The following is a 12,208-nucleotide window of genomic DNA, read 5'->3' as shown; positions in this document are numbered from 1 at the left end:
CACAAGTCCCAAAGCTCAACTATTTGATAAAAAATGTACATATTACTACCTAGTTTTTATATAGTGGTGGAATAAAACTGAATTCCCTTTATGTGATCAGAAGATAGCAGAATCTCAAGTGTGAAACTATATCAAATAAAGTAAAAAATTCAGAAGCTTTCAAACTACAAAAAATTAACTATGAAAATTTTTTACTATCACAAGAAGAAAATTTATAAACCAAAATTACAATGTATAATTTATATTTAGGAAAATAACTCTATAAAAACTTTAACTGAAATCCTATTATATAAACTTCCTAGCCACCTCTAAATAAGATCTCAGAACATCTTTGAAACAATTAAATGATGGCCTAAAGTACTCATAGTAATTTCCTCAAATACTGAAGTGTCGTTTTCCATAAGTATTTGCTTGAACTTTTCCTATTTCTCCCAAAGTGGGCACTTGATAGCTTTGTATATGGTTTCGCATCATGACCATTATAATGTGCTGTGGTTTATTAACTACCCTTAGACGCTTTTAATTATTTTAGCCATGTCACAGGCTACAACTGTAGTTACTAACAAAATTTCAAACCTACTTTGGCACTTCTTGATGTATCTCACTTTCCTTCTGTTATTATTTACACTATCAACTGCCTACGGCTAATTCAGGAAGCTTACAGAAATAACTAGTACCACTATTGTTTTGAAGTCCAATTCTTAATTACCATTTCACTTTTACCAAGATGTGCTTATCAAAAAAAGGTTAGACAAAGCTCTAGAACTGAAGAACTTAAACTTGTATGAGGCAATAGCTCAAATGCTGATGTTCTTATCTTACCAGCTTTTTGTCAGGCTCTGCATGACATGAAAGGGAACACCAATAATCTCAAACATACCCCATACATCTAACTGACACTGCATAACAAGTTGTCCCCCCAGAGAGAATCCCGTCTTTCCAGTGGCAAACAAGGGTCTTTAGCTCTAAATAGCACTTCTTGGAGTGCTATTTCAGTAGTTCTGGCCCGGACGAGAGGGATATGACAGTCACATCTTATTGGCAGCAAGATCATGATCTGGTGTTTTATACTAGGTTGGCACTGCTAAGGGAAATAGGAATCCATTCGTTTTCTGATGTATAGAAAACAATAGACCTCTTTTTCACTTCCTGCAGAGCATGGGCTTATGGAAAGAGATGGTTTCTAATTCCTAGAAAAGGTCATTGGGGCCAGATACAAAAGTAGCTGGTCACTATGTTCTCTGTCCTCAGAGGAGAGGAGCACAATAATTTGTCAGGAGGGCAGGTAATGGTGATAACTGTGATTAAAAATGTTCACAGACGTATAACATTAGTAAGTTTAGCGGTATCAGTCACTTATGATGATTGGACTAGATGAAATATACATTGAAGCATATATATTATGTAAATATGTCTTAACAGAGGTTTTAATTTCCCCCACTGTGTCTCCCCATCTCATCCACCCTCATCCCTCCCCTGGTCCTTATGGGAGCTTCCTACTGGTCTTGTTCACCTTTCTGCAGTACAAAATTACCTCTGACCGGGGCTGGCACTCTTCTCCAAGACTGCCGCCATGCCTGTTCCATGAATGAGCCTGGAAGGAGCTGCTGTACCAACGGTGTGGCCAGAGAACTCCTCCTGTAGGTATACAAGCCATCAGCCCTGTGACACAGCCCACCTACCATCAGCCCAACGACATCCTGATTCCAAGGATTTCAGCCCAGCAGGAGCCACTGCTTCCAACTGACAGGCTTGAGACCAAACATTTTTAGTGTCAGGGGGAAAAAAGTCCTCAACAGCTGAGTTTCACTTGCACAGTTCTTAAAGTGAAGTCAGAGAGGCTTTTAGGACTCCCACCATGAACAATGAATACCCTTGTGTGTCACTGAACAAAAACAATGGCAAGACTTGTGGAAGTAAAGAGTTTTTCAGTGAAGGAAAACTTGAGGGAAAAGAAGGGGAACAACTAAGAGACCAAAAAAGAAAACAAAGGAAAACAAACAACAACAAAATAAAGATCAACAACAGGAACTTGTAGAGGAAGTCCACTCAACATAGCATGTAGACTCAGTCCCAGACTTCTAGGTGCTACTCCCAGGTGACCATTAGTTTCCTGGGTGACCTCTACTGTTTTTCTGAGGGGAAGTATTTCTTTTAATCCTTTACCTACCTCCAGAAGGGACTACTGTACAGTCAGTCAACAGAGTAGTCATGCTGCCAAATTTATGTAAAGGTCCATTTCTCAGGAAAGATGAATTTAAAGAGCATCTATTACTATAGAAGCTAGATACTTTAACAGTCTGTCACCAAGTGGTATAAAAACTAATAACAGCATGTCCTTTTTTTCTTTAACCTCAAACTCTAATAGCCACTCTAATAGCCATTCTAATAGCTTTGAGTGTTAATATGACCTTCTCAGATTTAATGTGAATGCCCAGGTGAAGTTCTAATTATTTCCAGGTTAAACTGGGTCCTTACTAGCATTAGTATTCATATCATTCTATGTCTACAGTTTTGTTTCCACTGAGAGAAGGTACAACATTTTTCATATGGAGACTTCCATCTCCTGAACCTTTTGATAACAGCAGTGGTTATGCCTAATTTATTCTTCCCTTGAGAGGGAAAGAGACTATTTTAGAGGCATAATTGAAATGCATTTTTATTAGCTGTACATATTGGTGGTCAAAGACAGTATGAAATCAAAAGGAATCCCTGCTTTTTGAGGATCCTACAGTCAGGGGGTGAAGATGTGCCCTTGGAAAAGTACACTTTGGAGAGTTCTTACTCCTAGGCAAATATTTTGAAACACAATGTTGATAAGATTTTAATAGAAAACTTAGAATGTATAACATGTTTTATATCCATTTATTAGTTAATAGATGAAGAGTTTGGGTGGTTGTTTATTTTAAATGATCACCTCTTTGTTAAAGCAAAAGGCTTTTATTTTTTAAATTTATGACAAAAGCATATCAGCTATTGACAATACAATGTAGTATAACTGGTTATCCCGGTGACCTCAAGCTAATTCTATCAAGCAGAATATCCAGTGCACTAGTAAGACCAAGGCAAGCTTGTACTGTATCTAACACACACCAGTCATGCAATGGCCTCTACAAGGTTCATGCCACCAGGCAGTAACAGATATACAAGCCATTAAGTAACCCACAGCATGCATTAGAAGTTTTATTAAAGGGACATCACAGAGGAAACAATAAACTAATGGTTTTAGTCACTCTTTTAAAAACTCCAGAACCCTCTCCTGAGCCTGCACACTCTGCAATAGATTGCCAAGGTCTCAATATAAGTCCTCTCCCCCAGAGTAAAAGTATCTCTAACAATAAAATTAAAAAAAAAACTTGTCTAGAACTCAAGAAAATGTTACTCAATATTGCTATGCATATAAATACTTGAAAGATGCACACAAGTATATAATTTGATATGTATAAAAAGCATATCTAAAAAAACAAAAGCATAGATGAGAACAGTATATACAAGTACACAGATAACATCATCACCGGAGTCCATGAGAGATACCAATGGCATAACAGTCTTTCCCCACTCCATTACACCTTGCATCCAGTATTCTCTCCCACCTTTCTCTCCTGATGTGCACGACAGAAAACTATTCTTTAAATATGCTTCAAACTAGAAGACATAAGGCCATTTGGTGAAAAGAATTTCAAGTTAGAATGGATCTAAAATTTCCCTTTACTTAAACATATGTCTATAAATACACAAGCATAATTCATTTTATTAAGTGGGTACAAACATGAAAACTGACCTTTATTACAGATCCAAAAATCCTATAAAAATTAACTCCAAGTTAATTATTTTCTTATGCTAAAACTCTATAGTCTTGAAATACAGCCTTAGAAATCTTGTTAAATGGCATTTCTAACAATTTCAATGTTTTTCCTCTTAAGAATATCAAATTAAACTTTCTCTTTTTCATTATGATTCTTTTCATTTTAGTCAAGAATAGTGTTTAAAAATGGATCCTCAAAACTAGGGAAGCAGGGCAGGAAGGGGAAACAGTCGACTTCCCCAGGAAATAGGTGAGCACCATCGAGAGAACCATCCAGCTACCCAGGCCCCCAGGAACAATGTTGAAAGGGGGCTCAGTTTTATCTTATTCCGTAAGAATCTTCCCATCTATAGATTATGGAGTAGAATGAAAGCAGGATTCTGGAGGGTTCATATGTTCTTCAGTTCATACCAGGTGCTATAAAAACTAAAACTGATTTGTTTTGTTTTCATCTAATTATATTTTCTTAAAGTCCTAACTCATAAACCATAGTCTGAGGGAAAAACAAAAGATCTATAAAATGCTATAGATGGGATCTGATAACTACGAACTTTAATTTACATGAAATATTAAGGTGGTGTAAACCACTCGGCTACTTCCTACACTCATTTTAATATACTAATCAACAATGGCATGAGTCTCTATTGTTAGTCTGTTAGATGAACTAACTTGAGTGACTTATTTTTAAAAATAGAAATTGGGGAAACCAGTCAAATGGAGGAGACACAAAGGACCATGGTATCAAGATAAGAGATACAAAATAAATTACAATTTGTTTTTGGGAAATCTAACTCTTACACAATGGGCACATGATAGAAGCACAGGTACTGTCACTAATGCAGATATTTGTATCAAGTTATTTCCCAAGCATTTCTGCACATTTGGAAGTGAGCATGTGTGATACCTATTGAAAATTGAAAATGTAGCATTGTCAGTAGTACAGGGTTAATGCTGAAAGATGAGACACAAAGATTTTATGCTAGGTATTTTTGAGGCGGCGGAATGGCCAGAGATTGCTCCAAAGCAGGGAGAATGCCAAATATGCACAAGAACCTAAAGCGTTCTGCATAGGTATTTATTTGGGAAAATCTTCTCAAACAGTAGATAACTGGATAAATGGGCAGAAGGAAGGAAATGATCAATGCTAAGCTAGAAAACGTGACCACTAAGATCACAGCAAAGGCACCCTGGTCCTTCTGAACATCTGTATGTTCTCACCAATCTTACATGCAGTGATACTTCTTCTTTTGGGTTTAACAAAAAGTATTTGTTTTAGAACAAATTCTACAGTGAACAAAGATTTAGTGCTGTGTCTCAGGAAAAGTCCACCTTTCAAGAGTTTCTCTACCACATACTAATGCCAATTCACACCATAAATGGGGCTCTAGTTCAGTTTTACAAGATGAAAAAGTTCTGGAGATCTATTTCCCAACAGTGTGAATATACTCAATATTACTGAACTATATACACTTAAAAATGGTTAAGATGGCAAGCGCTGTGTTGTATTACCACAATACAAAAATTCCAAATATTAAAGAAAGAAAAGGGTGGAGCGCTCAAGGTCCTTGAAAACACATTGTTTTTATTAAAAAAGCCTGTTGTAGGAAAAACTAGCTGATACTTTTCCTAAACAAAAACTAATTTCTACAAATAAGTGTCTTTAAAAACTAATACATGGCAACAAATAGAAATCCAAGTTTATAGCTTGTGAGACATCAACAATGCGCTAGTTTATGTGCCTGTCAAAGGATTTAAATCAATTTCTACACCCAACTCAGATGGTAATTTTAATATCCTAGCCTAGTTTCCTAAAACCAAAAATCTAAAAAGGGGGTTCAGAGAATGCTAACTATTCTTGCCTTAACCTCCTCCTTCAGTTCCATTCTCGGTGTTAAAATAACAACAGCAATTTTCCAAAGATGGTACAGAGAAGCTCTGAATGCTCTACCCAGAAACCCCTTAAAGAATGCTGCTGTTCACAGTCTGTTTCATAACAACTTTTGCCCAGGCTAGCTCAGAACAAGAAATTTTTACACCACTTATTTTAGGAATGTGAAAGTGTCAGTGACTCTATGAGTTAAAGTAATGACATTTCCTAGAAACCTTAATTTTTTGCAAGTCTAATGTTTACAAGAAAATAAAACCATTTTAATTTGACCTGTGTAAATCCTTTTAGGAAAGTAATACTTCACTTATTGACTAACTCCTAAATAAACAACAATCTATATGCAGTTACTAGATTTAGGAATTAAAGACTGGACCAGCCTCACTAACCTCACTTATCACTTACAATCTTTTCTTTTCCTTACCAAATGTCACCTCTCCATTTCCACTCTTGTCAAACAACTGGAAAGCCACTATGAACATGGAATCTGGAGCACATAAAACAGATTCAAATGCCAAAAACTCTTGATAGGAGATCAACCTAGAATAAAATATAAAATATTACTGGCTGGTAAAGAAAGGGGGAATGTCAGGCATTTAACCTGCCTTTATTACATGAACTATAGCTCAGGGTAACCAAATAATTGATGAAGAGAGTTTGTCTTTATAGAGGTATTCCAGATAATAAAGAAAGAAGGAATGAATAAACTTAGAATATCCCCCATTTGAAAAGCTCTAACAAATTAATGGACCTGGGCAATAATCAATAATCCCTAATATCACACAAAGAGAGCAAACTAGACCAAAAATAATTAAACTTGAATCTGAACAAGTCTGTAGATCAGTTTCTCAACCTTGGCACTCAAAGTGCCATTCTAAGCTGGATAATACTTCGTTGTGGAGGCCTCCTGTGCACTGTATCAGTTTGGCAGCATACCTGGCTTCTACTCACTAGATGCCAATAGCAGCCCCCATGTTAAGAATCACTGCTCTAGTGTAATAAAAATTTTATGAAAACTACAAAAGAAAAAGGAACATGTTGAACATTATTATGGAAACAAAATCAGCAAAAATGCAAACTGTAGGAAACTACAGAGTGAACATGATTTTTTAGAGACATGCTTCCCATTTTCCCCATTAAGAAAAAATGACTACATTTTACATTTCATTTTATGCCCCCAGTCATCTAAGACACATTTTACATTAAATGTTACATTCTGTATTACTTAAAACACTTTAAAATATGTTTAAATTATGTAAGTTACAGTACACCCAAAACAATGATGTATACTATGCCTTTGCCCTTTGTGGAGGGAAAAGCTTTATGGTGGGAAAGCCTTAGTGGTGATGTTATTCAGGGCACTGAAGACTATGCCCTCACTGTGTCCATGCTAAAGAATACTTGGTGACATTAGGAGTCTGAGTGCCTAATAAATCCTGGGCGGAATGATCTAATAATCAAAACTGTTTATGAGGCAACATGTCATAAAACACCTTATGCACTGGTATACTAAAAAACATATAGTAAAACTCAAAAGTGTTATCATTACACAAATTTTAGGGTAGCAAAAACAAATGAAGTTATAACATATCAGGTAACATCAAGACCATCTACACACCCCTAAAAAGCAATGAGTAATATGTGGTTTTAAGCTCTGAACAAAACTAAAGAGCAATGGTATGGTATGGTCTGAAACTACAAGAATGTCTAACACTACTTCCCAGTGGTGGTCTAGGGGAGGACCTAGAGAAGACAGAAGACCTTCACTTTCTATTTTTCTATTTTATATATTTCTGAAATGTTTCACATTTTTATAATGAAGAATTAGAATTACTTCTTATTATAGGAGTAATTTTAAAAATAAAAATAAAAAAGTAGCTACACTGATTATAAAATTAAAAAATATATATTTCACCTTGGTTTTTCCAAAACAAGTCTTTAGGAATTGAACACCAAAAATACAATTACCATGAAATGCAGAATATGTAGCTTTAAAACACATTTCATGCTCAGTAGTAAAACTTCCTGTATTTATGAGATGAGAGCAAAGAATTTCTATTTAACTAGCAAAGGTCATAAACGGTCAGATGGCAGTGAATTTGGCTCACACGTGTATTTTCTTTGGCATGCAAAGTATTTTTTTTTTTAGTTGCATTAGTTGCCAACATTTGGAAATCATAAGATTTCACGTAAATATCCAGTTTTCTGGTTCCTCTTGACAAACTGCAAGCTTGGGCAACAGGTCTCTGGTGCCAAACAGCACCAGCCCCTGGAGTCGAGCAGAAACTGTCTCCTTCAGAGAGACCAGGCCTCATCAGTTATCTACATCCCATCCCTGGAGATTGGAGACTCTTGTTGGGTAGGTTTCCAAATAAGTAGCCCTTTGTTTAAAATATAAAGTTATGAACTTCATTAACTATCTACATTTTGTCTGTCAGTATATTCATAAAAGCAAATCATATATTCATGCAACTTTAGAGCCAGAGGGACCCTTAGAAAGTCTAAAGAAGTCAAATAATCTGCTCTAAAACATTCAGCAACTCAGTGGGCCCAGACTCTCAACTCCTGCCTTCAATTCAGTATACACCTCCCTGCCTCTCTCCCCCAATTTACGGTTAGAGTTGAGAAACAGAAAGGGTATCTGGTATCCATAGTAAGTAGACCATTACAAGAAGGTATTGGGGAAATACCTAGCCAACACTCAATACTCAGAGTTACCTTTGTTATATAGAGTGATTTATTTGAAGAAAGAAAAGTCAATTAAGTAACACAAAAGCATCAGCAATTTATAAAAGTAAGTCACTTCATATTGTTCAGCCTTAAAAAGAAATGAAATTCGGATGCATGCTGAAACATAAATAAATCTTCAAAACATTATGCTATAATGAAATGAGCCATACACAAAAGGACAAATATTGTATTATTCCTCTTATATGACATACCTAGAATAGTGAAATTAATGAGACAGTAGAACAGTGGCAGATGTTGCTCAGTGGTTAGAGCATCAGCCCATGCACCAAAGGTTGGGGGTTCAATTTCCAGTCAAGTGCACATACCTGGGTTGCAGCTTAGATACTGAGCGTGTGCGGGAGGCAACCAATCAATGTGTCTTTCTCACATCAATGTTTTTCTCTCTCTTTCTCTCTCTCTCCCCCCTCCCTCCCTTCCACTCTCCCTAAAAATCAATGGATAAAATATCCTCAGATAAGAATTTTATTATGTTATATATTTTTTAACACAATAAAAAATAATTTACCTGAAGTTATCCAGGTGTGTGCATTTGTCAAAACTCAGCAAATGTATCTTTAACTAACAAATGAAATAGAAACAGACTCATTGATACAGAAAACAGACTGATAGCTGTCAGAAGAGAGGGGTTTGGGGGGGTTGGGTAAAAAAAAAGGTGAAGGGATTAAGGAAAAAAACAGACACAGACAACAGTATGATGATTGTCAGAGAGAAACAGGGTCAGGGAGATGAAAGAGGGCAAAGGGGGGATAAGTGGTGGTGGAAAGAGACTGAACTTTGGGTGGTGAGCGCACGATGCAGTAGGCAGATGATGTGTTACAGAGTTGTACACTTGACGCCTGTATGGTTTTATTAACCAATGTCACCCCAATAAATTCAATTTTTAAAAAGACTTATATTTTTCATTGTGTGCAAATTTTACATCTAAAGAAAAAGACTCAAAACAAATATTGAAATCCAGTCAATAATATTCATGCTGAAGTATTTAAGAAGAAGTACATTAATGTCTACAATTTATTTTGAAATGTGTAAAAAAATAAGATGGGTTGATGGAAAGATGGAGAGAGAGATACATGAAAAAAGATGTATAGAAAGATGTTAATGGTAGAATGTATGTGGTGGGTATGTGCGTATTCACTGTAAAATCCTTTCAACTTTCTAGAACGTTTGAAAATTTTCATAATAAAATCTTGGGAAGAAATGAGATCACAGGCCACTTAGTCTCTCTGATATGCTCCTTATCTATTTTTAGCTAAAAATACATAATAATGTAACAATACTTCTAAAAAAGCAAGAAATAATCTGCTTAACCACTAACATAAAGCGAACATGTTTCAGAATAATTTTTAAAGCTCTTTTTCCTTTATCCTGTCATGGATTCCCCTATTGCTAGAAGGACCTAATCAAGATGTTGGCAGAAAAAAGCACAAGCCACTATCTGTGGAGTTGAAAAAAAGCATTACTGATTTCATACTGTAATAGTTTGTTTTCTTTTAATGAGGATACCACACTTGCTGTTTGATATTTTACAAAGAACATATATCTTTTATAACTTTGAAATATTTTACAAATCTGATTTTTTTCTAATTTTTTCTACAGAGTTTTCCCTTATCATTTACTGAATGGAAATTATAAAATTTCAAAATATTAATATATTAATTTGTAATTTCTAAAACAACCAAGACTTCTGCATAAAAGGTTCTTCTATATGCATGTAAAATATTAAAGGAAAACACTTGTGAAAAAGTAAAAGAGAGAAAAACTACAGTTTTCCACATCATAAGAGCACAGAAACTCCAGATGAAATCCTGACTAAAGCTAAATATAGAAACTATGGTTCTAGAACTTAGTTTCAAACAAGCAACTGTCTAAATATTTTAGATTAGATCAAACAGTAATAGTCCCTGAGACCTTCATTTAGTCCATAAAATCACTTTGCTTTTCATTATACAATCAGAACTTCAAAGTTTAAGCCACAATCTCACAAACACTACTTGGCTAATGGCTTTACTTTTAGACAACTCATCGTACTATTTATACCATACAATGCTCTTCTACATGGCTCTCCAAAGCAAGTACCTACATCAAAACACTCCTGCTTATTTTACTATCTACTGGAGGAAAGGGAGTGGGAAAAAGGAGGAAAGGGGGCAGTTTACATGCTAAGAAAAGTTGGGGTTGGGGGCAGGAGGGCCAGAGCACAAAAGGGCATGGTTTTGACCACTCCTAAACCTGCTTTTCCCATGCACTTAACGAAATCACTTAAACCTGTCAATACTATTTCTATTAATTTAGATTTTATCTTGGATGGTTATAAACAATATTATGTAGTGCTATATCAAGTTACATACCTATAGGATTCATCATCGAAAAACTACACTAGTACCAAGAAAAATACCTCTTAGGGCTGAAAAAAAAAAGTACTAACTGAAGTAGTCTAACCTTTCATCACTGTCCTAGGTAAAGGGCTGGGAAATTGAACAAGGGGAAAGATGACAGATAGATGATAGATAGATGATGATGATGATGATAGATAGATAGATAGATAGATAGATAGATAGATAGATAGATAGATAGATAGATAGATGATAGATGATGATAGATGATGATAGATAGATAGATAGATAGATAGATAGATAGATAGATAGATAGATAGATAGATAGATAGATAGATAGATGATAGATAGATAGATGATAGATAGATGATAGATAGATAGATAGATAGATAGATAGATAGATAGATAGATAGATAGATAGATAGATAGATAGATGATAGATAGATAGAGAGAGATATAGGTATAGATATAGGTATTTAATGATTGCAAAAAGAAAAATGAACTGAAAATTAAGAGAACTAATTTTGTGTTATTGAGCAAATCAATCAACCTCCCTGGGCCTAATTTTCCTTAAACATTACCAAAGCCTCTGATTCTCTTGAATTAAAAGTATTAAAGATACTGGAAGTCCTAGACAGAGCAATGAGGCAAAAGAAAGAAATAAAAAGTATCCAAATCGGGAATGAAGAAGTAAAAGTGTCACTTTTTGCAGGTGACATGATTTTTCATATAGAAAACCCTACAGACTCCACCAAAACATTATTAGAAACAATAAACAAATATAGTAAAGTTCCAGAATATAAAGTCAATGTACAAAATCCACTGCAATCCTATACACTAACAATAAAATTTCAGAAAAAGAAATGAAAAAGTAATTTATTTTACAATTGCAACAAAAAGAGTAAAATACCTAGGAATAAACTTAACAAAGGATGTGAAGAACATATATTCTGTTAAACTACAAAGCATTATTAAAAGAGACTGAAAAGCACACACTGAAATGGAAAGATATTCCATGTTCATGGATTGGAAAAATCAACATAGTTAAAATGTCCCTATTACCGAAAGCAATAAACAGATTTAATGCAATCCCCATCAAAATCCCAATGACAGCCTGCCCAGGTGTGGCTCAGAGGTTGAGCGTCGACCTAAGATCCAGGAGATTAAGGTTCCATTCCCAGTCAGGGCACAAGCCGGAGTTGCAGGCTTGATCCCAAGTCAGAGGTGTGCAGGAGGCAGTTGATTAATGACCACTCTCTCATCATTGATGTTTCAACTGTCTCTCCCTCTCCCTTCCTCCGTCTGAAATCAATAAAGATATACATATATTTTTTAAATCCCAATGATATTTTTTAAAGAAATAGACCAAAAAAATCATTAGATTTGTATGGAACCACAAAAGATTCTGAATAGCCAAAGCAATCCTCAGAAAAA

The 12,208-nt window shown here is 35.2% G+C and overlaps 1 protein-coding gene across 2 annotated transcripts in view; it reads right to left on the bottom strand.

The window, feature by feature from the left end:
* SLC25A12 (solute carrier family 25 member 12) overlaps nt 1-12,208 on the bottom strand; it is a 106,233-nt gene that overhangs the window by 50,750 nt on the left and 43,275 nt on the right. For both annotated transcript variants that reach the window (XM_016204468.2, XM_016204545.2), the window contains exon 4: nt 6,115-6,230. In XM_016204468.2, the coding sequence (XP_016059954.1) occupies nt 6,115-6,230 (116 nt within the window). The remainder of the gene's footprint in view (nt 1-6,114; nt 6,231-12,208) is intronic.

Source organism: Miniopterus natalensis, chromosome 8 (assembly GCF_054644295.1).
Source record: "Miniopterus natalensis isolate mMinNat1 chromosome 8, mMinNat1.hap1, whole genome shotgun sequence".
In the NCBI taxonomy this organism is placed as follows: Eukaryota; Metazoa; Chordata; class Mammalia; order Chiroptera; family Miniopteridae; genus Miniopterus; species Miniopterus natalensis.
This window is presented reverse-complemented; position numbering and strand designations above follow the sequence as displayed.